General features: G+C 42.2%; 2 protein-coding genes across 8 annotated transcripts in view; one reads left to right on the plus strand and one right to left on the minus strand.

Annotated features, from left to right (window-relative positions):
• MAST2 (microtubule associated serine/threonine kinase 2) overlaps window positions 1-1,672 on the plus strand; it is a 199,311-nt gene extending 197,639 nt beyond the window's left edge. For all 7 annotated transcript variants that reach the window (XM_044238133.1, XM_044238127.1, XM_044238128.1 and 4 more), the window contains one exon: window positions 107-1,672. In XM_044238133.1, the coding sequence (XP_044094068.1) occupies window positions 107-1,614 (1,508 nt within the window). In that variant the 3' untranslated portion in view covers window positions 1,615-1,672. The remainder of the gene's footprint in view (window positions 1-106) is intronic.
• Window positions 1,673-5,693: 4,021 nt separating this feature from the next.
• PIK3R3 (phosphoinositide-3-kinase regulatory subunit 3) overlaps window positions 5,694-27,759 on the minus strand; it is a 132,431-nt gene continuing 110,365 nt past the window's right edge. Inside the window, exons 6-10 of the mRNA XM_044238134.1 lie at window positions 24,818-24,960; window positions 22,001-22,177; window positions 18,367-18,441; window positions 17,768-17,938; window positions 5,694-9,426 (exon numbers count right to left, since the gene is read on the minus strand). Coding sequence (XP_044094069.1) covers window positions 9,228-9,426; window positions 17,768-17,938; window positions 18,367-18,441; window positions 22,001-22,177; window positions 24,818-24,960 — 765 coding nt within the window. The 3' untranslated portion in view covers window positions 5,694-9,227. The remainder of the gene's footprint in view (window positions 9,427-17,767; window positions 17,939-18,366; window positions 18,442-22,000; window positions 22,178-24,817; window positions 24,961-27,759) is intronic.

Here is a 27,759-nt window from a genome sequence, read left to right on the forward strand (position 1 = left end):
ACCTTGATCTTGGGGCAGTCCAGGGCTAACCCTGTCTTGCCCCTCAGTCATTCTGTTGGCTAACATTGCTCTGCCTTTGTCTGTGTGTCTTTCTGTGTGTGCAAAGTGGGAGGGAATTCGTCACAGAGCAGCTCCCCCAGCTCCAGCGTGCCCAGTTCTCCAGCCGGCTCTGGGCACACACGGCCCAGCTCCCTGCACGGCCTGGCACCCAAGCTCCAGCGCCAGTACCGCTCTCCGCGGCGCAAGTCAGCCGGCAGCATCCCACTGTCACCACTGGCCCACACCCCTTCCCCACCACCAGCAGCTTCACCCCAGCGCTCCCCATCACCCCTGTCTGGCCATGGAGCCCAGGCCTTCCCCGCCAAGCTTCACTTATCGCCTCCTCTGGGCAGGCAGCTCTCACGGCCCAAGAGTGCAGAGCCGCCCCGCTCACCGCTGCTAAAGAGAGTACAATCAGCCGAGAAACTGGCAGCAGCACTTGCTGCTTCCGAGAAGAAGCTAGCCACTTCTCGAAAGCATAGCCTTGACCTGCCCCACCCCGAGCTGAAGAAGGAACTGCCACCCAGGGAAGTCAGCCCTCTAGAGGTGGTTGGGACCCGGAGTGTACTGTCTGGGAAGGGCGTGCTGCAGCCTTCTCCTTCATGGGCCCTAGGCACCCTCCGACAGGACCGGGCTGAACGGCGAGAGTCACTGCAGAAGCAAGAAGCCATCCGTGAGGTTGACTCCTCAGAGGATGACGCCGAGGAAGGACCTGAGAATAACCAAGGTGTACGGGAGCCGAACTCGGCACCGACCCCGGAAGTGGGCCGGGCCACACCCCTCACAGGAGCAGGAGAGGGTGAGGAAGAGGATGCCTTCTTGTCTAGGGACCCCAAGAGTCAGGGCCCAGTGGTCTCCGGTCTCTTGACAGAGGTCACACTGAAGCCTCCCAGAATGGAAGGCCCTAGTGTCCCCCAGAGGGAGCTTGGGATCCCACAAGCCTTTGAGGAGGCTGCCAGTTCCTCATCAGGGGCCCCCAGCCTAGGTGAGGCTGGACCTACTGACCCCATCCCTCCTGAAGGCTGCTGGAAGGCCCAGCACTTCCACACCCAGGCACTAACAGCACTTTGTCCCAGCTCTTCAGGACCTGTCCCCACCAGTCGTTCTGCTGCCTCCTCCACCTCTGGAGAGCCAGGCCCGTGGTCTTGGAAATTTCTTATTGAGGGTCCAGACAGGGCATCCCCAAGCAGAAAGGCAACAATGGAAGGTGGGATGGCCAGCTCTCAGGATTTGGAAACCATAACTCCAGCCCACCCTGAGAACCTGTCTCCCAGACAGGAGGGGAAGTCATGGCCACCTGGTGCCCCTGGGCTGCTCCATCTACCTTGTGAGTTTCCCCACCAAAGCCGGCTATGGGAGCCCAAGTGTGCAGAGAGAGAGAAAGAGGAGCCAGCCCTGGGCATCACCAAAGTGCCTGATGCCTCAGGTGACAGGAGGCAGGACATTCCATGCAGAAGCTGCCCCCTCACCCAGGAGCCTGGGCCCAGTCTACTCCGGAGGGGCCGAGACCCAGGGGGCCCTCAAAAGCATCAGGACCTGGCACTGGTACCTGATGAGCTTTTAAAGCAAACATAGCAGTTGTTTGCTGTTTCTTGCACTCAGACCTGTGTAATACATGCTCTTGGAAACCGTCTTTGTCTTTTGCTTTCTTTCAGTCAACACAAATGTAACTCAAGGTCTATGCTGCTGCTGGGAATATAGTGGTAAATAACACACTTTCCACTGTCAGGGGTGGGTTGCCTAGTCCAACTTGGCTTCCCAGAGACTAGGACATTTGAGCTCAAGCCTGAAGAACAGATGACAGGTAGCAGTTTACTGGGTTAGAAGAGTGGGATTAGTTCGAGTGTCCAGGCAAAGAGCATAGCACTTACCGTATACCTGGTATATTCAAGGAACAGAAACTAAAGTGGAAATGGGTCTAGTGAGTTAGGCAGGCAGGCGCCATATTTAAAGATACTTCCAGGAGTATAGACTTTCTGTAGGTGATGGGGAACCACAGAAGGCCACATAGCATAGTTTCTCTGCTTTATAGAGGAGGGATACTTGGGTTTTCAGACAGTAACATAGCTTGGGCGGAACTAGGATTAGAACCTAGGTCTCTCTTGATTCCAGAAACCACCTTTAAACTCTTGGAGTGCTTCATAGCCAGAAAATGAGGAGGAAAAAAGATGGAAGGGGGTGAAGAGTTAAACTTGGGATATATTTGGGGTACTTGTTGGACATCCAGAAGGTAACTGGATGCCTGGGCCTGGAACTCAATAGGAAAATCTAGACTGAAGATAGAAATTTGAGAGCCATCAATATAACAATAGCTGTACATTGAGGAGCATTAGCATTTAAATCAAAGAGAGAAGACTTAGAAGCAGCAGCTAGAAAAGAGTCAAAAAATTCAAGAGAGGGAAGAGTTTTGAAATGGAGAAGTTACTTGTTAAAATGTTGAAGGCCCACCTAAGATGAAAATGCAGAATTGCCTTAATGCCTTAATGTCTGTAGCAAGTCCTTCCTGGGCTTTTGTCAGGCAGGCCTAACTGCTGGAGGTGGGCAGCCCCCAGTGAGTAGTACTTAACTTGGCAGATGGGTGAGTGGGTGGTGTGGGAGTGGGGAGGACACCTGTGACCTATGGGACCATGCTGTCAGAGGAGTCAGTTGATGGCATCACAGGAGCTCCGAGTAGGGCGGTGGAGTATCTACCTCCATGGTGAAGCAGGACTTTTCAGACTCTGGTCTTGCACAAACTGTCCTATAATCCAATGCTTAGATTTGAAGGAGAGTCATCCAGAAGCCTGGAGATTGGCGGGGGGGGGGGGGGGGGGGGGACAGCTTACTGCTGCCTCCTGCAACCCACAGCCTCTGTAACCTTCATGGTGAAGGCTGTGGCCGCCAGAGGGCGTACCCTCCCATGGTGCCAGAGTCCGCAAGGAGCTTGTCTGCCCCTTAGCCTTCAGTTCCTTCGTGAACTCATTTCTTCCTTCAGTCATTCACTGGCAGCAGATCTCAGCCAGCCTGTAGTGGATGCTGGGAACACAGGTAACTGGTTGTCTGACGGAGGGTCCCACATGTATCAGGATCTGGTTAAAGGCGCCATAGCAAAGGTGAAGGAGGTGGGGCAGGCACATCTTGCAACAGTTCCTGTAAAAAAGGAACTGCCCCCCTTAGGGGGTTGGAAATGGGGGGTGAGGGAAGGAGGAGACACAGAGTTGCTAAGCATCCTGTAATGCATAGGGCAGCTGCCCCAAGTGCCAGTGGTGTTCCTTTGAGAACCACCACCAGATTAGCCTGAGGGGAGTGAGGAGTTCTGAAAGGTAACTGCCCGGAAGTGGTATAATCAACATTTATAGTTTAGGAAGACGCTGGCTGCAGTGTAAGGAGGCTGTAGTGGAATACGCAGACCAGAGAGAAAATGATGTAGTGATCCACTCTAGTGGTCTGAACTAGGACAGCCTTGAGGACGGAATATGTAGGAGCTGGACGCAGATTTGGCAGCCATCAGCAAATATGGGTAAGGCCATAGGAATACATGGCAGTTGTACAGAGAATATGTACAGAAGAAAAACCCGAGATTGGGACTGGCTGAAGGGAAGGATCCAGGGAAGAGTAACTGAAGTAGGGCATGAGATCCTAAACTTGAGAGAAACCAAACCACTTTAAGAATTTTGTAATTTACCCTAAGAGTGATTGAAAGTTACTTAATGGGTTTACACAGGTTCAGATTTGTATTTTTTAACGATTTTATTTATTTGATAGCGAGAGAGGGAACACAAGCAAGGGGAGTGGGAGAGGGAGAAGCAGGCTTCCTGCTGAGCAGGGAGCCGGATGCAAGGTTCCATCCCAGGATCCTGGGATCATGGCTTGAGCTGAAGGCAGATGCCTAATGATTAAGCCACCCAGGTGCCCCCAGATTCGTATTTTTTAAAAGGTAACTGGTTATATGAGAATGGATTTGAGTGGGGCAACTGTGGAAGAAGGGAGACCCTTCCAATATTAAGGTTAGAGTAGTGAAGAAATGAAGTTGGAGAGAAGTGATGTCTTTGGTATTCAGAAAGTAAACTTGATATAGGTTAGTGGTGTGTATTATGCCAGTCTGAAACACAGGAAGGTCTCAAGGATGATGACTGCTTTCCTGACTTATGTAACCAAATGAGGTATATATTTCCACCACTGAAATGTGAAATAATGGAAGAGAACCTGGGCTGATGACACCACATTCAATATGCTGTGAGGTACCTCCCGATAGAGGGTTGTGCAGGAGAAACACAGGCAGACATAAATGGCCTAAAGATGATACGTGGTATGGATATGGATAAAACTGCCAGGGAAAAAGACATAAGTGAGAAGGCAGCCAGAGTCGTCCAAGAGAATTAAAAGGAACAAAGATCTAGGAGGAAAACCAGACGCTGAGTCATCATAGAGTGGGAGGGGGGGGAATTGTTCATGGCAAGTAGTCGATGATGGTTACTGAAGACCTCAAGGAGAGCAGTTTCAGCTGGTGGTGGAACCTGTACTGAAATGGTGGGAGAGAGAATAGAGACAAATTTAGAGTTTTGTAAAAAGGTTGGTCTTTGAAGTAGGGCAGAGATAAAGGGATATAGGATTCAGTAGAGGTTAGGAAGTGGAATGAGACACACTCAACCATATTTAAATGTCAATGGATGATCTGGTTGAGAGAAAACAGTGACAGAATTGACAACTAATCATGAAATTGCTGAGGAGGGAAGAAACAGGATCCAAAATTATACAACCTGTGGAAAGGTTGGCTTTTAGTTGGAGGAGGGCTAACTTGTGTAATTTAACAGGTGAGAGGCAGAGGAATTACGTGGACATAGGCAGGTTTGTAGGTTTGGTGGTAGAAAAGAGAATTCACAGCCAAGCATGTTTTCGCTATAAACAGAAAGTCTGTAGTGCTTGTGGGACGTTCAAGGCCCAGTGGAGCTATCCAACCCACAGGTGGAGTTCAGAAGACAAGACCGGGCTGGAGACAGGAATTTGAGCATCCTACACAAAGAGTGGAACAATTCTTGGGATGCGGGGAAGTCCTCTGTAATTCTTAGGAGTGAGGTGAAAGGATATAGGCAAGATAATTTAGAGCAGTGGACTATCCCCTACCCAGTCTGATGCAGAGTTCACTACACACCTGGGTGGGGCCTAAGAGTACACAGGAGCTACACTGTCTTGTGCAAAGAGGTGGCCACACTTTGTTAATTACGGTCCACCATACAGAAACCTTAACAAAGTGCTGTGGCAGGAGGGTGACAAGGGCCTTGGGCAACAAACATCTTCCCTGCCCCCAAAAAATAGACTGTGGAAACACTTTTATTTCCAGGCAGAAAGATGTGATGAGAATCAGTAAACTGGACCTTCTAATACTTCAGAATGGGGTGAGGAGGAAACAGCTCTCAGACTTAACTCTCTTAGGACTGGTTTCGGAGTCTCACTGTGTCCTGTGCTGGATGGACAAAATGCTGGCATCATGCCTGTTAGGGTCAGCTTCTCTTGCTCAGGGGAAGAGCATGCCTAGTGGCCCCAGTTCAGCCCCAGGACCAATCTTTTGGTGCTCGTGGGAGAGAAGGTTTGGGAGTTTCAGGGCTTTCAACATCCTAATGCTCCTCTTGCCGCCCACCCCTAGCCCAACCCTCTATAGCATGAGGACAAAAAAGTGCTTTATTGCAATGTCTTTATTGCATTACTGGAGCAAGTTGGCCAGACTGTCCCCTCTTGGGGAAGATAAAAAAACAAAAGACCAAAAAATTATCTCCCCTCACTTCCGCCCCCCACCCACCCCACAACTGCACAGCAATGTCTGAACACATCTGGTGACAAGAACAATTTGCAAAAGTGGTCTAGGAACTACATTATGAACTGTCCCAACACAAGACATATAGTTGGTTTCTTTATGAATCAGATATTTTTACGTAAACTACATGGGGGTTTTTTTTGTTGTTTTTTTTTTGTTTTTGACTACATCAAAGACAACAGAAGAATAGGTTTTTCACAAGTAACAACAGGGCACCAAAGTCACATGCTGGAATTTGTAAGGAAACAAGGTTGTTTGTCACAGGTGGCTAGAGCTAGAGCAAGAAGGAGCAGGTGACAGCAAAGAGCCCAGCTCTGGAGTCTTAACTGACAACAGAGACCACCTTGAAAACCAGGAATTGTCCAGATGCAATTCTTGGCCAAGAGGACCCATGAGGCTGGTTCCTTGCAGCAAAAAGAGACCTATGGAAGACACCACATTGGCTATCAATGCTTCTTTAGAGCACATGAGGTCCACAGTAAGTGGGAGGTCCCATCGGCTTGGAGATGGAGTAGGAAGTCCCCAACCTTGGCCAAATCAGTGGTAAGGACAGAGCCTATACAGTCCTGAGCCCTGGCCATGATTTACCATCTATGATCCGGAAGAGACAGAGACCACTGTTCTCTGATGAAATCTCCACCTGGAAAATTTGGGTGTAGGACCTGTGTTCAGTCAGCCTCAAGCTGCTTCCATGCTGGTGGCTGGCTGTCCTAGCCAGAAAAACAGGGAGCCCCTCTGGTGTTAGTCCGTCTCCTTTACTCTCTGCTTCAGTGAAGCTGCAGTTAGAATGCCAACAGAGAGAGTCCCAGGGCCCAAATCATGGAACAGAGCTAGACTCAATGAAGGCCGCCAAGGCCATGAAGTATAGGAGCTGCATCTCCCCCTCCATGTGGTTAGCAGACTGGCCCCTATGCCATTTCCACTGGCTCAGGATCAAGCACATCATATGGCAACTAGCCAGAAGAGATATTTTCCAACTTCTCAAATGATCCCTAGGCCTTAGTTCCCAAAAAGCAATTGTGAATTTTCAAGAATGAAAAACAGGAAGGAAAAGGTGAAGGAATATAGGATCAAAAAACAAAACAAAACAATCCTTCTCCACAAGCTTAGCCCTTAGCTGTAAGTGTAGTAAGTATTAGATGGGGCTAGCTCCCTCCCCATGCACCCTTGTGACTGCCTGAAAAGAAGCAACACATGCTTCAATGTCACATGCATGCGTCCTTACTCCCATTTTATTTTAAAAGAGGGTCAGAACACACTGAATTTTAATACCAGAGAGGAGGGATTTTTTGCACCCAATTTTGAACAGCTTAAGCAGGTTCAACACCAGGTGTTAAGGCCACCCAGCAGCAACTAGCCTGACATTATTCAGTAAAACCCTCAGCAAGATTTCCCTGCAATTTCCCTGGCAATGTGGAGAAGAGATGTGCAGTTGGCTTTAAGTTAAGGGCTTAAGTCAGAACATGACACTGGAGGGAGGGGCTCATCTGTCTGCCTTGCCTAATCCTGAAACTGCAGTGGAAACAAATAAAAGCTGAAGATAGGCCCTTTCCTTCCTATCCTCATTGTTAGTAACTCTAGAAGTTTTTCCAAAATTTTTTATCTATCTTTACATCATGGTCCATTCTAGACCTTGTCACCAAGATAAGTGCTCAGGGAAAGCAGGATTTCTTTCTTTCATTCCATCACTAGAGCTTTCCTAGCTGTAAATCTTATGTACCAAGACCCAGATACTGGCTGCTTCTCCAGTTCAACCAGTATGCCTGACTGCACAGCTTTGGACTCAAACAGCTGACTCACTCTGAGCCTATTATGGTTCCAGCCTTGGCTCAGAGACAGCTTAACTCTATTTGCCGAATGAGTGTTGACTGATGGGGGTGGGGCATGATGGAGGTAGGAGTACACGCCTGCCTCCAACTCCACTCGCCTAGCTTCACTCAGCTGGAAGGCTTAAACCACATGGAGCAGAAGATTCCTGGCCTAAAATCAAGGCCACTGGAGCATGAGGACAGTCTGTGCACATCATCTTAATGTCAGGCTCACAAAAATGGCAAAGAGGAAAACTTCCATATGGCTTTTACTAACAGTCTGAACTCCAAGCCATTATTTCCTCTCTCTACAAAAGTTTCAGAAACCACTGCATGGAAGCACACCAGTGATGTGGAGGACCCTCACTCTAGAAACCAGAGCCTCTGGGTGTGTGAATTACTGAGGACCCTGACAAGAGTCTGGCTCCCTTCCTGCTACAACCTTTGCCACCTGTGGCTTCCCTAAGCCCTACCCCACAAAGGACAGGGAGATGAAGGGAAATTAAACCATGTTTACTGCTTCTGCAGGGCCTTTAAATTTAGGGAAGCACATATAAGACTGTTGTTCTATATCATTATTTGGTATATCAAGCCATCTAAAAGCACTGGATTGCACCTTTTCTTTACTCATACAAACAAGTTACAAAGGTTTTCAACAACAGATCATTCTTTAGGCTAAAGAAACACCACACAAGCACCAACTTCATTTTATGATTCAAAGCTCACCATGCCCCCCAAAAGAACACTATTCCTCATCTCTGAGAAACCAGGGCGGGGCAGAAAGAGTTACACTGACCAATTTTAGTGTTTGCTAAAACTAACAAATTCTGGTTTTCTTTTCACTTTCAAGTTTTGGTACAGAAGTGTGCATTCAGATACTAGCGCTGTCTTCTTCGATCAGACGTTAGTCTGGCAACAAACATTGTTCTGCTGAGATCAATTTGGTTTCTAAACATAATGCTTCTTTAGAGGGAGGAGCTACTGAGATGTTGACACCTAACTTATGTTAGTTAATAAAGTACCTTCAGTTGAAGGTGATTTTACTCCTTGACTAAGATTACCCAAATGAAATCCCAAGCCTCCCCATTTTCCTTTGGTTGTCTTTTTCACCAAATGCCATTCTACCACAGAACTGAAACAGCCTTCGTTTTGGGAGGAGGTTGATAGAGACCGCCAGATCAAAAGAGAACTCCCCACAGAGCCATGCCCCTGCCACCTTCTCAGAGATGAAGACCAAGAGAGGACGTGGACTCTTCAGAGATTTCCAGATACAACACCCCAACCCCATCAAGCCTAACATGTTCTGTTGAGGGTGCCTGGCTAAACAAAACAATAACCCAATGAAACAGACTTTCCCAAAAAACATCATCTGCTTCCAGCTTCCTATGTCAGTGCAGCGGCACAGCTGAGTCTCAGAGAACCTCAGGCCTCTTGTGCCCCAAACCTGGCCGGCTGCTGCTCGGCCTCTCCACATTCACAGAATCACTTCTTGTGCAAAACAAGCAGTCTACGTAGAAAGAATGCCCTCATAGTCTAATAAAAACTGTAGGAAAAAATGCTAGAGAGCAACCTCTCTTCCCACTCGCTCTTTATCTGCAGAGGGAAGGCATCTGTGCGTGGACAGGGTAGGCAAGCCTGACATTGAGGGAGTCGTTGTGCTGAACGAGGGATGTCTGCTGGTAATGGAGCACCAGCTCCTTCAGGGAGCTGTACAAGTTGTAGGGCTCTGCAAAGCCGTAGCCCCGAGCGGTACTGTAGATCACACAGTGCTTCACTTCCCCATCGGCACTGCAAAGACACAACACACAGACACCACAGGGAATTAGGCAGGTATTGGTAGACAGATTCAAATGACCAGAAGCCTGAACAATTTTTCTGCAAAGGAGGTACAGAAGTGTTCTGCAGAAGTTTGTAAAATGCGACCATGTGTGTCCCCTCACCCCCATATAGACTTATCACAGAGAGATCTTCACCTCGCACCGAGACCTGGTGGAAAGAAAATGAGTGGCTGAATTTAATCACTCAGCTTTGCATCTTCATGAGGCAAGAAGGCACTGGAAAGAGAACGCTTTTTTTTTTTTTTAAGTATACAAATCAGTGATTTTTAGAATATTCACAAGGTTGTGGAACAATCACCACTACCAGAATATTTTCATTGCCCTAAAAAGAAACCATATACTCATTAACAGTCACTCTGTATTCCCTTCCTCCTCCCCCTGGACCTTGGCAAACACTTATGACTTTCTGTCCCTATGGATTTGCCTATTTTGGCATTTCACATAAATGGAAACTTACAATATCACACAACCTTCTGTATCTGATTTCTTTCACCTTAGCACATTTTCAAAGTTTGTCCGTGTTGTAGATGTATCAGTACTTCATCTGTGGTTGCATAATATCCTGTCTGGATATCCACATTCTGTTCATCCATTCATCAACTGATGGACACTTGGGTTGTTCCTACTTTTTTGACTATTATGAATAATGCTGCTCTGAACATTTGTGTACAAGTTTTTGTATAGCCACGTGTTTTTTTTTTTTTTTAAGATTTATTTATTTATTTATTTGACAGAGAGAAATCACAAGTAGATGGAGAGGCAGGCAGAGAGAGAGAGAGAGGGAAGTAGGCTCCCCGCTGAGCAGAGAGTCCGATGCGGGACTCGATCCCAGGACCCTGAGATCATGACCTGAGCCGAAGGCAGCGGCTTAACCCACTGAGCCACCCAGGTGTCCTAGCCACGTGTTTTTAATTCTTTTGGGTACACAGAGAGCCAGACATGGAACCACTGGGTCATATGGTATCTCTTTTTGATGAACTGCCAAACTGTCTTTCAAAGTGGTTGATCCATTTTATATTCTAGCCAGCAGTATACGAGGGTTCCAGTTTCTTTACATCCCTGTCAACAATTGTTATTGTCCATCTTTTTTATTATAATCATCCTAGTGGTATCTCATTGTGGTTTTGGTTTGTACTTCCCTAAGGACTAATGATGTGGAGCATCTTTTTGTATCTTTATTGACCATTTATAGATCTTCTTTAAAGGAATTTCTATTTTCTATGCATAAGTACCCGGTAGTACAATTACTGAGTCATATGGTAATTTTATTTTTCATCTCCTGAGGAACCTTCATACTGTCTTCCAGAGTGGCTACACCAGTTTGCATCCCCACCAGCAGTGCACAAGTGTTCTTTTTCCTCCATATCCTCACCAACAACTGTTGTTTCTTGTGTTGTTGATTTTAGCCATTCTGCCAGGTGTGAGGTGGTAGCTCACTGTGGTTTTGATCTGCATTTCCCTAATGATGAGTGATGTTGAACATCTCTTCATATATCTGTTGGGCATCTGCATGTCTTTGGAAAAATGTCTGTTCAGGTCCCCAGTCCATTTTTCATTGGGTTATTTGGGGGGTTTTTTGTGTGTGAAGTTGTCTAAATTCTTTATTTACATATTTTGGATATTAACCCCTTATTGGATATATCATTTGCAAAAGTCTTCTGTCAGTAGGTTGCCTTTTTGTTCTGCTGATTTCCTTCACTGTTCAAAAAGATACATGCACCCATATGTTTACCAGATCATTTGTAATAGCCAAGATATGGATTCATCAGGATAGATGAATAAAGAAGATATGGGAGATATACACACAGAGAATATTACTCAGCCTTAAAAAAGAATGAACTCAGGACGCCTGGGTGGCTCAGTTGGTTGGACGACTGCCTTCGGCTCAGGTCATGATCCCAGAGTCCCAGGATCGAGTCCCGCATCGGGCTCCCAGCTCCATGGGGAGTCTGCTTCTCCCTCTGACCTTCTCCTCGCTAATGCTCTCTCTCTCACTGTCTCTCTCTCAAATGAATAAATAAAATCTTTAAAAAAAAAAAAAAAAAAAGAATGAACTCCTACCACTTGCAACAACATAGAGGGATCTGGAAAGTATGATGCTAAGTGCAATCAGTCAGAGAAAGACAAACATCATATGACTTTGCTCATATGTGGAACTTAAGAAACAAAACAAATGAACAAACACAGGGGGGCAAAAGACCAAAAAACCCTCAGACTCTTAAATACAGAGAACTGGTGGTTACTAGAGGGAAGGTAGGGAGGGAGATGGGTGATACAGATAAAGGAGATGAAAAGCAAACATATCTTGCTGAACTTTGAGAAAGGTATAGGATTGTTGAATTATGTAGTACACCTAAAACTAATATAGCACTATGTATGTGAATTTTTTAAAATGTCTATCCAAATCCTTTGCCATTTTTTTAAATGTCCATTTTTAAAATGTCTATCCAATTTTTAAATTGAGGCCCTTGGTTGTTTTACTAAGGGTTATGATTTAGACACTAGTTGCTTAACAGATACATGATTTGCAAATATTTTCTCCCATTCTGTGGGAGAAATATTTCACTTTCATAGTGCCCTTTGGTATAAAATGTTTTTAATTATAGTTCTTTTGTTGTTTGTGCTTTTAGTTTGTAAGAAACAACGGTCTAACCCAAAGTCACAAGGGTTTATGTCAATATTTTCTAAGTATTTTATACTTTTACCTCTTACATTTGGGTCTATGATCCATTTTGAGTTAATTTTTATATATGGTGTGAGGTAGGGGTCCAACTTTATTCTTTTGCGTCTGGCTTTCCAGTTGTCCCAGCTTCGTGTGTTAAATGACAACTTCCTCCCCCAATGAATGGTCTGGAGACCCTTGTTAATAACCAACTGACCATAAATGTAAGGGTTTACTTCATGGCTCTCAAATCTATTCATTGATCTACATGTTTATCCTTGTTAACACCTCACAATTTTGATGACTACACCTTTGTTTTGTAAGTTTTGAAATCAGGAGGTGTACTTCAACTTTTTCTATTCTTTCAAAGTGATTTTGGCTGTGCTGGATCCCTTGTAGAAATTGTAGGATCACTTTGTGAATTTCAGCAAAAATCCAGCTGGGATTTTTGACAGGGATTACAATGAACATGTAGATCAGTTTGGGATGTTATTTCTGTCTTAACAATATTAAATCTTTTAATCCATGAACACAGGATGTCTTTCCACTTATTTAGGTCTCCCTTTAAGTTCTTTCAGTGATGTTTCATAGTTTTCACCATACAGCTCTTGCACTTCTTTTTGTTTTCATCCTAGGTATTTCTGATGATATTATATGTAGCATGCTTTCTTCATTTCATTTTCAGATTGTTTATTACTGGTATTTAGAAATACAACTGATTTTTGAATCCTGATCTTTTAACCTGCAACTTTCCCAAGCTTATTTATTAGCTCTAATAGTTAACATCTTCCTTACCAAAATGGATGCTTTTTATTTCTTTTTCTTGTCCAATTTACCTTAACTAGAACCTTCTGTACAATGATAGTTAGAAGTGGTGAGAATAAACATCTTTGTTTTCTTCCTGATCTTAGGGGAAAGCACTAACTTTTGCCATTAAGTACATTAGCTCTGAGTTTTTTCTTCAACTTTATCAAGTTGAGGAACCTATTCCTAGGTTGTTCAGACTGTTTTTTAATATGAAAGAGTGCTAGATTGTGTCAAATGTTTTTTGTGATTCTACTTAAATAATCATGTGATTTTTGTCCTTTATCTAATAATGTGGTATATTATGTTCATTGTTTTGTTTTTGTTTTTATGTTGAAAAAACCCTTGCCTACCCGGGATGAATTCTACTTAGTCATGGTATATGCTGCTTATATGCTGCTGGAGTTGCCTTGCTATTATTCTGTTGAGGATTTCTGTGTCTGTGTTCCTAAGGGATATCGGTCGATAGTTATCTTGTGATGTCTCTGTCTAGTTTTGGTATCACAGTAATACTGCCGTCCTGAAATGAGCTGGGAAGTTCTCTCCCACCCCACCCCCCTTTTTTTAGAAGAGTTTATGAAGGACTTCTATTAATTCTTTTAAAAATATTTGGCAGTATTCACCAGGGAAGACAACTGGGCCTGGGGTTTTCTTTGTGGGTAGCTTTTATTATTATAATAATTATTATTAACCCAATTTCTTATTATAGTTCTGTTCAAATTTTCCGTTTCCTCTCGAGTCAATTTTGGTGGTTTGTGTGCTTCCAGGAATTTGTCCATTTCATCTGGGTTTAATTTTTTTGGTATATGATTGTTTATAGCATTCCCTCATCTTTTTTTATTTCTATAAGAACTACGAGTAATGACCCCTTCTTTCATCCTGATTTTAGTAATTTGTTTCTTCTCTGTGGGGATAAGGGCAGTTTACTTGAGGTTGTAATTCAGTTCCATCCCAACTTTTGGTTTCACTCATTTTCTCAATAGTTTTCTACTCTCTATTTTATTTACTTCCATTCTCATCTTTATTATTCCCTCCTTTTTGCATGGGTTTAGTTTAGTCTTCCTTTTTTAGTTTCTTAAGGTGGAAGGTTACTTTATTAATATATGGTCTCCTTTTTTTTAACATAAATGTTTACAGTTATAAATTTGGCATTTAGGACTGCTTTAGCTGAATTCTGTGAGTTTTGATAAGCTGTGTTTGGTTACTCATCTCAAAGTATTTTCTAATTTCCTGTTTTCTTTCTCTGACCCATTGGTTATTTTCTTTTAAAGATTTTATTTATTTGACACAAGAGAGATCACAAGTAGGCAGAGCTGCAGACAGAGAGAGGAGGGGAAGCAGGCTCTCCGCTGAGCAGAGAGCCTGAGTCAGGACTTGATCCCAGTACCCTGATATCATGACCTGAGCTGAAGGCAGAGGATTAACCCACTGAGCCACCCAGGCGTCCCAATAACCCCATTGGTTATTTAGGCATGTGCTGTTTACTGTCCACATTCAAGGATTTCCCACCTTTTCTGCTGTTTTTGATTTCTAATTTCTTTCCACTGTGGTTAGAAAACATTTTTTGTGGGACTTCAACACTTTTAAATGTATTGAGACTGTGGCCTAACTATGGCCTATCCTGCATAATGTTTCATGTGCATTTAAGAAGAATGTATATTCTGCTGTTGTTAGCTCTAGTTGTTTTTAAAATATTGTTCAAATCTTCTGCTACCTTTCTGATCTGTCTAGTTCTATCCCTATTAAATTTCTTAACCTAAATGGCAGTAAAGATCACAAGTACTCATTACCTGAATCCTTAACCTAGTGAATATAGGCATTGCTGGCTGCGGGTCTTTAGCCTAAGAAGGTTGTAGAGGTAAGCAATTTCTTTTTAGACTTCTTGACGATGTCATTAACAGAAATCAAAATGGAAGAACAAATGAGTTCCATGTGTGACTTTCTACTTGATCATGTTAATTTTGCTATGAGAATCTCCTAAAAAACTGAACATACTCACATTCCTACTTTAGCAAGTGTTCTAAGTATACAGGGAGATTACTGTAGGCAGGCTTCCTGTAGCCAGAATGGCTGGCAAACAAATGGGAGTCTTTGTGATGCTAGACTCTTTGCTTCCAACCATCCTCAGTGTGAATGGAAACATGATATATGTCTACAGGTGGTTTTCATAAGCAAAGGAAATCCACACTGCTGTGGACTTAGGCCTGGGAGTCTGTGGCTAAAGGAAGAAGGAAAAGAATACACCTCTTCAAGGTACTCAAGCTGTTCCTTGATCTCCCAGGAGTTAGCTGAGCTTCGGGGCAGCACCTTCTACCAGCCAAGTCCTTAACCCACAGGTGCCACCCAATGACCTGTGTGAGTGTAAGAGTACAATGCACTGGTCTTACTGCCTTTCTTCTTTTTATTTTTAAAAGATCTCAATTTCTGTAAGAACAATCCTGTCCTGGCATTTCCACTCAGATAACTTAAGCAACCCAGGTAAGAGAGAAAAGAATGTTTTAAATAACTGTAGGGGCACATGGGTGGCTGAGTCTGTTAAGAATCTGACTCTTGGTTTCAGCTCAGACCATGATCTCAGGGTCCTGGGACCAAGCCCCAAGTCAGGCTCCCTGCTCAGTGGGGAGTCGGCTTCCCCTCTCCCTCTGCTCCTCCCCCTGCTTGCGTGCTCACTCACTCCCACTCTCACTTTCTCTCTCTCTCAAATAAATAAATCTTTTTTAAAAATTGCAAATAATTGTATCTTTGCAAAATCAGTAATCTAATGCACTTTTCAAGTCCTCCCCCATATTCTGCCCATAGATATCCCATTATTCATCCTTTCAAAGTCCACTTCAAAACTACCTCTTCCACAAAACCTCCCAACCCTCTCCTCTTCCACCAGAATTAATAGTTCTTTATGTGTACAGCCTACTGATGATACCTATTTCACAGTAATTCTATTTATCTTGGATATTTAATTGTGAAATGAAGAAAGTATGGTATAATGGAAAAATGTGGTCTTTGAAACCAGGTAAACTTGGAATCAAACTCTTTGACTCCAGAGACCACTAAGAACAAGATGATCACGTAAAGCACTGAGCACTCCGTCATCCTCACCACCTTTCCCTCTGAGGGCAAAATCATCCTGTTATTTTTGCTTGCTTTCTGCCATATCCATCATTAGCATCATTATCATAATAATATTAGTAGATAACATTCAATTATTATGTACCAACATTGATTAAAGCACATTACATATATTAACTCATTTCAGACTTGTAAAAACCCTCAAGTAGATATTCTTATCCTTATTTTTCAGATAAGGAAACTGGACAAAGAAAGGTAAAGTAATTGGGGTGCCTGGGTGGCTCAGGGGGTTGAAGCCTCTGCTTTCGGCTCAGGTCACGATCCCAGGGTCCTGGGATCGAGCCCCACATCGGGCTCTCTGCTCAGCAAGGAGCCTGCTTCCTCCTCTCTCTCTGCCTCTCTGACTACTTGTGATCTCTGTCAAGTAAATAAATAAAAAATCTTTAAAAAAAAAAAAGAAAAGAAAAGAAAGGTAAAGTAATTTACGCCAGATTATACATCTGGTAAGTAGAGTCAGGATTTGAATTTAATATATTTGGTACCAAAGCTTGCTCTCATAACAGTCATATTATACCTTTCTCTAACTATGGTCTTCGTCACTGAAGGACTATACACGACACACAAAATGGCTAGCTGTCCCCAGAATCTCACTTTCTACTAAAAGGAAACTAACAGAGGCACCTGGGTGGCTCAGTACTCATAACCTCCCCTCACGTAGTGATCTCATGGGTAATAGGGTGGGATCAGGCCCCAAACGGGCCCCCCACTCCGCCCCATACTCCATGCTCAGCAGGAGTCTGCTTGAAGATTCTTTTCCTTTGTCCCTTCCCCTTCTCTCACACACTTGCTCTCCCTCAAATAAATATATCTAAATAAATAAGTAGATAAAGAAATGAATGGATGGAAACTAATAAAATAGGCTTTTCCAAACAAAGTCATAAGATCATCTTAAGGAAAATACCCAACGTATTTGATCACTACCCCAACAGAATACTACTTAAGTATAAAATTTAGATAGTTTTTCTTCTGAAGTAAGAAAATTGTTCTTAAGCCTTACTAAACTAACACTGAAGCCCAAATTAGATACGCAGGAGACTACTACAAAATTATGTGATTTTTTTTGACAGGGGGAGGGACACCTGGGTGGCTCAGTCAGTTAAACTGTTACCTTTGGCTCAGGTCATGATCCCAGAGTCCTGGGATCCAGTCCCACATGGGGCTCCTTGCTCGGCAGGGAGCCTGCTTCTCCCTCTCCCTGCCTCTTCCCCTGCTTGTGTGCACTCTCTCTCCCCCTGACAAATAAATAAATAAATAAATAAAATATTTTTTATGGATTTTTTAAAAAAAATTTCAACTAACATACCTATTTAAAGTAGGCTCCACAACCTATGTGGAGCTTGAACTGATGACCCTGAGATCAAGGGTCACAGGCTCTACTGACTGAGCCAGCCAGGCACCCCTCCTTAGGGGATCTTTCAAATTGAAGATCTCACATTACTTTTCATAAATACCTGAAAATCCAATAGCAACACTGCAGGGCTAAATCTGCTTACCATGTGAAATTAAAATCCCCCAAATAATTTCAGGTACTATTTCTCCTAAAGCAACTAACTGTTTTCTTCATACAGATATTAAAGGTCTAAGCCATGGGTTCTCATTACTCTAGTTCAAATAATTTTAACTGAATTTTAGGAGGGATTGAGTTTCTATTAATCAATGCACAAATTTTCAAAAGGTTAAACTGCCAGAAAAGACTTACACCACAGAGCAAGCATAACATCCTTTCTTGCTACTCTCACGAATTAAAAATGCACCATCGGGTTTCCCATAAAGCAAGTCCTCCGCTTGTACTCGATTGATATCCTCAACAAACCAGGTTTTCTCATCATAATGTGGCAGGTTTTCATCTTCCTCATTGATAAAATACGTCCTAAAAATTAAATGTTAAAATATTATTCTAACGATCAGGTTACTCGCATCTAAAAGCAAACTCATGAATAAAACACTCTTCTAAATCTTTAACCACGAAATGACAAAGTAAAACTACAATTACTTGGACTTTTTTTAACAACTTCATTATTGCTTATGGTGCAGAAAACACAAAATTCACACGTCTCATCCAATCAGCTGACACATGAATGTCTGAATGAGCAATGCTTATGCACCCAAGTTTCACGTGGCTTCATGGGTGTCTGACCTCAAGTGCCTACAGGGTTCTCTTCAAGCAATTCAATTTAAAAGAAGTACAAAGTTCTTGATTCAATGTCCTCAAGTGAAAATGAGAGCCAACATCTTAGCATGTATAAAGAAGGCTTAGATTGGGAACAAAACCCTCTGATAGAAAGGTAGAGAACTTACTCATCAGCATCCTCGTTCTTGATTCCCAGCCAGGCATTGAGGCGCTTCTGTCTCACTCCTTTGTGATTGAGCCACCTGCCAGAAGGAAGACACCAGTGTCAGTATCTGTGCAAACTCTGCCTAAGTGGATATATGAAGCTAACCAAATTTCCAGAGTCCAAGAACCTCTTATTTTAACCCACTCCCACTAAAAGTGGCCAGAGATTTCCTTAAACTAGTTTCCCCTTAACTTTCCCCCAACTTTCTGCAAAAAAGCAGAGGAGTTACCTGAGTTTAGCCACTTCTCTCATTTTTCATCTTCCTTTTCTAGAAGGCTGTACAACCATAAACACACATACTTGCACTCAAACACATGGGGACATCTGTTTCTGAAATCATTAGTTAATGTGAGCATGGTGTCACATTTGCAATCTCTGCTAAGCCAGAAGACTCAATTCCTGTGTGGCCCACTATATGAAGTTAAAACATTCTAAAACAATTTCAAGGTCTATTCTTATGCCAAAGCAAGCCACAAGAAATTCATGATGGCAATCTGAGTAATTAATATAAATGTGCCTCATCACTAGGCAAATCATAGTATTTTTATATACCAAAGCTTTAGATGTAAAACAACACACCATTAAATTTAGTTCCACCGAACGGCCACTGATGTAAAAATCTGAGTGAGTACGAAAACTCTTTCATTCATCCCCATCCTCCAACCAGGCTCCTGATCATTTAGGTCTCATCATAAACATCCTCTCCTCATCAGGGAGGACTGCCCTGATTATCCCAACTAAGACAGTCCCCTTGTCACTCTTCTCCATATTTTACCTTATTTTATCATCTTCATAGCACTTGCCTGAAATTCATTATTTTATATTTTCACTTATGTTTGTCTCCCCCACTAAAATGTAAGCTGCTTTAAAGAAAGGGGTCTGTCCTATTGCTCATGGTTATTCCCAATGCTGAAAATGGTACCAGCATATAGTAGATAATCTGTAAATATCTCCCTAAACACCCTAATTATCTTTACTAGCAGATCATGATTTGTCATCCATGATGTTATCTAAACTCTTTTATATATAGTTTATGTAACTCATTAAAGGAACATTCAAGGTCTAGTTTGCCATACTTATTCTATGCCTCTTGCGATGGTGTACTTTTTTAATAATCTCATCAATTTCCAGAGCAAGTCATTCCTTTGGTCCATGGCATAAGTCTTCTTCTTGGGCCTTTCTTCAGCTTCATTACATGACCAGAATCACGTAAGCTTCCCAAGAGCAGACCCCCCTGATTTTAGACAAGGTACCTTCCTTGCCTTGTTTCCAAATCTCCTCTGTATGCTATGTGTACTTGCTTGATTTTTTTTTTCCACAATAGCAAACTGAAATGATCTCTAGAGAGGAGTTACTAAAAACTACTCGGCACAGCATAGTTCTAATTGCCCTCAAAACTTATCACCTTAGATTTTACTCTACTGAAGCTCAATAGCCATTGTTCCCATCTCTAAGCTTTTATTTTCTCCCCTCTCTCCTTCTCATAAAAAGAAACCTTGAAGGCAATGGAAAACCCAGTCAGAGGTCTTACTTTGTCTTCTACCATGAGTTTGAATCAAGTTGTGTTACAAGCATAAAAGTCACCTATAAACATATTTTGTAGCAGTCTATTCATTACCTAGAACAAAACCTTATATTTTCCTTTCTCATGGATTCTCTCCTTCTATAAGACAATCATTTGTCCTAAAAATCTAACATCTTGTTCTGAAAATATATCTTTTAATCTATATTTGAGTAATATCCCTATATCTAGCTAAATCATACAGTTTTCTATAATATTAAAGAGTTGAGTTTCACTCCCCAAATTATCTTGCATGCCTGCTATTGGTGGCACATATATCTATTACTTGAATACAGAATTTCATTTCTTAACTATTAAAACCCTTTAAGAGACTGTCCTATATACTTATTTGTAAGCCCCCACTAGTAGTGTTGTTGTCTGCGCTCATGAGGGGTAATTTCTATTTCTGTGGTTCTACTATGTAGTCAAAGATTCTGGCTTTTGTATTTAGGCAAACACTAAGCTGTCCTTTTTTTTTTTTTTTTTTTAAATAAACATATAATGTATTTTTGGCCCCAGGGGTACAGGTGAATCACCAGGTTTACACACTTCACAGCACTCACCACAGCACACACAGACCCCCAATGTCTATAACCCCACCCCCCTTCTCCCGACCCCCCTCCCCCCAACAACCCTCAGTTTGTTCTGCGAGATTAAGAGTCTCTTATGGTTTGTCTCTCTCCCGATCCCATCTTGTTTCATTTATTCTTTTCCTACCCCCCAAACCCCCCACGTCGCATCTTCACTTCCTCATATCAGGGAGATTATATGATAGTTGTCTTTCTCTGATTGACTTATTTCGCTAAGCATAATACCCTCTAGTTCCATCCACGTCATTGCATATGGCAAGATTTCATTTCTTTTGATGGCTGCATAGTATTCCATTGTATGTATGTGTGTGTATGTATGTGTGTGTGTGTGTGTGTGTGTGTGTGTGTGTATATATATATATATATATATATATATCTCACATCTTCTTTATCCATTCATCCGTTGATAGACATCTAAGTTCTTTCCATAGTTAGGCTATTGTGGACATTGCTGCTATAAACATTCGGGTGCATGTGCCCGTTTGGATCACTATGTTTGTATCTTTAGGGTAAAAACCCAGTAGTGCAATTGCTGGGCCACAGGGTAGCTCTATTTTCAACTTTTTGAGGAACCTCCATGCTGTCTTCCAGAGTAGTTGCACCAGCTTGCATTCCCACCAACAGTGTAGGAGGGTTCCCCTTTCTCCACATCCTCACCAGCATCTGTCATTTCTTGACTCGTTGATTTTAGCCATTCTGACTGGTGTGAGGTGGTATCTCATTATGGTTTTGATTTGTATTTCCCTGATGCCAAGTGATATGGAGCACTTTTTCATGTGTCTGTTGGCCATCTGGATGTCTTCATTGCAGAAATGTCCGTTCATGTCCTCTGCCCATTTCTTGATTGGATTATTTGTTCTATGGGTGTTGAGTTTGCTAAGCTCTTTATAGATTTTGAACACTAGCCCTTTATCTGATATGTCCTTTGCAAATATCTTCTCCCACTCTGTCAGTTGTCTTTCGGTTTTGTTAACTGTTTCCTTTGCTGTGCAAAAGCTTAATGAAGTCCCAATAGTTCATTTTTGCCCTTGCTTCTCTTGCCTTTGGCGATGTTCCTAAGAAGCTGCCGCATCTGAGGTCGAAGAGATTGCTGCCTGTGTTCTCCTCAAGGATTTTGATGGATTCCTTTCTCACATTGAGGTCCTTCATCCATTTTGAGTAACCTGTCCTTTTTAAGCTACACCACATTGCTTGTGCCATACCCTCCCTCTGAGATTTCCCATTTGTATGGATTAGAATCTAGAATGCTACATTCTGGTTTGCCCCACATGTTGACTTTTAGGTAAACTCTGGTACCACCAAGTACTATCAGGATTGCTTTCCTAATTTCTTATAATCTCACTGGCCAGTTCCCAATTAAAATCTCTTCTTCTGCCTCTAACATGTCTAGTGCCAGCAGTCATCTGGTGCTGGTATTTCCTCCCATACAGGCCCAGACTACTCACACAAGGTGCTGATCTCGGATCTTGCGCAGCTGGATTAGGTCAGGTTTGATACTGTTCATTTTTTTATCTATTTCCCGGTTGTCCAAAGCTTGTTTCTTCAAATCCTGCTCTAGACGCATTTTGCTATCATGAATCTCACCGAGACGTGATTTCAATTTGTCATAATTCATCATAATTCTGTGAAAATATTGACATATTAAGGCTAAAACAGGAACTGAGCAGAAACATTCTATAACGTGAGCCTAGTCCTAATATCTTAAGTATGGTAGACATCTGTTGTTCTTGCCTAGCCCATATCTATTCTCACTCTTTAGGAAATGGCACCTTGGTGTTCCCTTTAGGTAAGGACTCCCTGCCCCCATCTCAGTCACATGTGAATATTCACACAACCCAGCCCAGCCATTAAGAGTTTTCCATTACAAGGGGCGCCTGGGTGGCTCAGTGGGTTAAAGCCTCGGCCTAAGGCTCAGGTCAAGATCCCAGGGTCCCCCCCCCCCCCAATTGAGCTCTCTGCTCAGCAGGGAGCCTGCTTCCCTCCTCTCTCTCTGCCGGCCTCTCTGCCTGCTTATAATCTCTGCCTGTCAAATAAATTTAAAAAATCTTAAAGAAAAAAGAAAGAGTTTTCCATTACATCCTACAGCTACCCTCAGGCCAGTGACTGGTTCAGGAATGGGAATAATACCCTAACTGACCCAATGAGAGTCAATTCTAGTTTGCTAGAACTATTGCCAACAGAGATTCTCTCTTCCCACTGAGATTGCTAAATCAAAAATACGTGATTCTAGGACTCCCAGCAGCTATCCTGCCACTTCATAGGGAAAGACTTCCTGAGGATGAAGCCAGCATAGAGGAAAAACTAAGGCAAAAGATAGAGTATGAGAGAAAATCCTGACGACCCTGTTTGGGCCCTGGATTCAGTCATGACTGAACAAGTAAAGCTATATGTATGATCTTCAAGAGGTAGCACGACCTAACAGTTAAGAGCAACAGCTTTGCAGTCAGCCTACCTGAGCCTCAATCTCTGCCACCTACTACATGGCCTGGGCAAGTTATTCAGCTTCTTTGTGCCTTCATTTCCTTATCTGTTTAAAATGCATGGCTACAATAGTACCTACTTCACTAAATTATTATGTGACTTAAATGTGGTAATACATGTAAAAAGGACCAAATAGTGCCTGGTGTATCTTGGCAAGCACTCAGCAGATAATGGTGATAAGCTTTTCCAGCAAAGTTTTGCTGTGCTCTGAAGGCAGTAACTGTCTGCGTCATTCATTCATCACTCAGAAATACGTGGTTTTGTATTACTATTAAAACTTCATCATCAGCTTACTTTACCTCCCTTTGCAATAAAACTACAAGTTCTTTTCTATCCCTTCATTGTTAATAATAATGGCTATCTATTGATATCACATGCCAAGATACATATATACATACACACACATGCCTTTCTGTACCATAAATATGCATGTGTGTGTCTATCACCTGATTCTCACAGCATTTCAAAAATATATTATCTATAGTTTATAGAGGAGGAAACAAGCTGGGAGAGTTAAGTAACTTACCCAAGATCACACAGATAGTAAATGATAAATACAGAATTCAAGCCCATGGTTTTAACCATTAAGCTATACTGCCTCAACAGCCCTTATAGCCCTATTCTTATACACACAGAAGTTCACTGACACTTTGGTGCTAATATGAGAAACAGTTTTGCTTTTCCCTTGCAGATGATTCATTTTTATTTATTATCCACTTTTTCATTCCTCAGCCCACTGTTTTCTGGCTCGGTCTCCCAACATTCCACTAAATTTGCTACGATAAAGACTTCCAATATCCTTTTCGTTGCCAGACCCCAATACTTCTCATGCCGCTCACTCTCTCTGGGTAATCTTCTTAGCACCTACTATCACCTACACACTTATGCCTCCCAAATCCTTTCCGTACCATGAGTTCCAAAACCAAATAACCAGCTGTCTGCCTCTCAGACAATTCTATCTGGATTCTCACAGAAACCTCAAACTCATTGATTCCAACCCTGAACTTTCCTCATGCACTTCCTATTTTGGTGAGTAACACCATTCCTTATTCATTCTTATCACAAATGTAGAAATAATCCTTGACTTCTCCCACACCTATCATATTTGGTCAGGTATCGAGTCCTCAGCATTTCCATTAATTCCCCCCCTCCTTTCCTGCCATTGCTCTGGTTCAGGCCCTCACCATCATTTAACCTGATGACCACAAACACTGCAGTCACCAGCAACAGTCAAGCTGGTCTTCCTGCCCACAGTTTTGTTCAGCCTTCAATTTATTCTCAGAGTGCTGCTGTTGATTTTCAGTTCAATAAAAATTCAGTGAGCATCACCATGTACTCTCAGGGACCACAACAGGTGCTAGAGCTATCAGGGAAAATAAGCCGCCATCCTTATTCCACTAACAAGCTTGTAGTTTAGTGGTGGTGATCTTTAGTAAATGTTAGAGGAGGAATCAGGACCAGATACTGTCAGGGTAGGGATAAAATGCTTCTCAACCAGTCTAGGGAATCAGGGAAATTTTTCTTAGAAAAGAAATGTGTAAAAAAAAAGAAAGAAAGAAAAGACATGTGTAAGCTGAATCCTAAAGGATGAGCAGCAGTTAAAAATTTGGAAGGACAAAGGAGGAACACAGAGAAGAGAAGATTCAGTTTGATGCCTTTAGAACAGCAAATAGTTCCATATATGACATATAAGGGGGTAAAAGCAAACGCAAAAGAGACTATTGGGGTAAGAAAAGAAGTCTTATCTCACTGATGCAGTTGGAAGGGTTAGGTAGATTTACCGTTCAATTTCCTTTTCATTGCCCTCTCTGCGAAATCGCTCAATATATTCTTTGCTATGTTGTTCTTGTGTGTGACATTGCTCTTCAAATATTTTAATTGTTTCATTAAAAGCTTCAATTGCAGTCCTCTTCATCTGTATCTCCTAAAGAAGAGAAAAAGGAAAGACATACACTTTATTTATTTATTTATTTATTGGTAACTTTGGTCTTAAAACAAATCTTATAATTCCAGTTGCAATTCCATATAAAACTGAATTTAGATGGCTAAAGCAACTTCTAGTTAACTCCTACCTTTATTACTTATATGCAAAATACATCACTCAAATCTTAAAATAAAAGAAAAAGAACTGGGGTGCCTGCGTGGCTCAGTGGGTTAAAGCCTCTGCCTTCGGCTCAGGTCATGATCCCAGGGTCCTGGAATCAAGCCCCACATCGGGCTCTCAAGCTAAGCGGGGAGAATGCTTCCTCTTCTCTCTCTGCCTGTCTCTCTGCCTACTTGTGATCTCTGCCTGTCAGATAACCAAATAAAATCTTTTAAAAAAAACACCACCACACTATTACTTGAAATATAGCTGAGAATCACAACAAAAAGGCCTGAGTTGCTAAGAGAGATTAATCCTGAACTCTTTGAAGACAAGGATAAAATTATGCCTTTGCACTAGTTATAGTGCTGACCCCCAAAAGGTGTTAAAGGAATGAATGAATAGAATGGAGCAGTTCATACACCAGTGTGCATAGTCCTATTCCCAGAAGAGTCCTATAGAGTCTATTTACTCTATCAATTCTAAAATACATAGTTTTCCAAACAGATTCATCAATAGATTAATCTGGTTAGAAGCAGAAAAGCGTCTATCTGGCTCAGTCAGTAGAGCATGGGACTCTTGATCTTGGGGTTGTAAGGCAAGCCGAATGTTGGGTGTAGATTATTTAAAAACAAAAAAGATCTTTAAAATGAAAACAAAGAAGCAGCAGAAAATGAAAGGGAGAAGAACAGCAGTTAAAATCACATGGAGAATAAAGTGAAAAACTAAAACTTCAGAAAACAAATGCCCAGTAGGCTGAGCCATTCAACATCAGGATAAGTACTCCTACATGTTTTGAGGAGCTCTGAGGTTACTTGAAGACTTTAGCATCTGAACCCTAATTCCCCAAAATCTTCAGAGGGTTAAACTTTGTTCAATTTATATTAGAAAGTCAAGAACGATGCATAAAGTTCTAGAGAACTGCTATCCGGAATGTTACAATTTTAAAAGTTTTGGTGCTTATGGGATAATTCCTCAAAACTATCTAGCATTGATTAATGACAACAAATGATTACTGAGAAGCCACTGTACAGAAAGTACAATCTGGTGATAAAGAGATTAATAAAACATGAAGCCTGCCCTGCAGGTTTTAGAACACAGAGGTGACACTGATTTCTGAACCCCAATAAGGTTCTGTTTCATGTCCTGATAGAAGCAATCAAGTAAGGGTGAATTAGTTATTTACTGCTATACAGAGGCTTCATGGAGGAGATAAGAACCTTATGCTGATCCATGTGGTTGAGGTTTTATCATACATATCTCAAATAGTACTGTGAACTCATTGGAATACCAACATCTAAATAGCTACAAATTCTAAAACTCTCAAATTACAGTGGAGCGTCTTGGCTCCCTTGCAAGGTCAAAAATTACCTATGAGGTTCTGGCCCTGTATCTTTAAAGATAACACTAATAATTTACATTTTACTAACACTAGTGTGTTACAGCATGGCCCAGTAGCTGCCCCATAAACAATGCCACTATACCTACCACAGAAACTATAAATCTCCCTGTATCTACGTCCCCTCTCTCCTTCCTCCTCTCCAGCCCCTTATGATTCCTTCTTATCAGCATACAAACAAGTTCTAGTAACACCACTTTGAAACAATAATCCCTTAACCCTAAATTCTCTTGCAGTCAATTAAGTTTCTTGAACAAATAGTCTATATGGGGTGTCTTTCTTTCCTCATCTCTCATTCACATTCCAGCTCACTCTATTCTGGCTTCTGTACCTACCATTCCACAGAGACTGCTCTTTCCAAGGTCACCAATGATCTCATTGCCAAATTCCTGTCCCTTATCCCAATCCATCACTAAATCCTATCACTTCCTCCTAATTACCTGTGATCCAGATGCCAAATATCCCCAAACGCAGTCTATTCTTACCCTGTGCCAACTATGACTCAAGATACACAACCTCTTCCCATTCTCTGGGAAGAAATTCCTTACATTGAAGCAATCCAAACTTTATCTAAGATTTCACAGAAAAAAAATAAAAACAAAAAACAGAGGAGGTCTGTAACACTTGTAAATATTTATAAACAGAAGAGATACAGTCTTTAATCTCCCTTTAACACTCACCTTCCCAGCACATCTCCTGTACTTGTTGCTAATCATTGCATCCCTCCCTTTCTCTCCCCACCTCCCAAGGCCTTAAATCCTCCAGAGCTCTTCTCAACTCAGTTGCTCTCAGTTCTCACACAGACAGTTAGCCCTCTCCCAGCTTTGACCCAGGGGTTTTGGCTGCTTCCATCTACTCCCATACCCAGCTCCCCAAACAAGGATTCCATGTCCAGAACCCAGTCTCACATCAGCAGCTCAGAACTCATATTCTGCTATTAAATCCCCAATATTACTAAGGACATGGGCAGCATTTTGTCTAGCCATGACAAGAAAATAGAAATGCAGTTCTATACAAGCCCAAGCAGCAGGCATTGGTGGCCACTTTTTCTTGCCTTTTTTACAGGAGGGTTAGTACCCTCCCCTTGACTCTAGTTCAGACCACAAGGCTGACTCCAGGGCCCTACCAAGATGGAGTGTTTTTGGTTCATTATCTTGTATAAATTCATTCAACAAATAAGTTAACACTAACTATATGCCAGGTATTACTTGCAGCATTTGGAATACATAAGTAAGCAAGCT

This window comes from Neovison vison, chromosome 2, assembly GCF_020171115.1.
Source record: "Neovison vison isolate M4711 chromosome 2, ASM_NN_V1, whole genome shotgun sequence".
NCBI lineage: Eukaryota > Metazoa > Chordata > Mammalia > Carnivora > Mustelidae > Neogale > Neogale vison.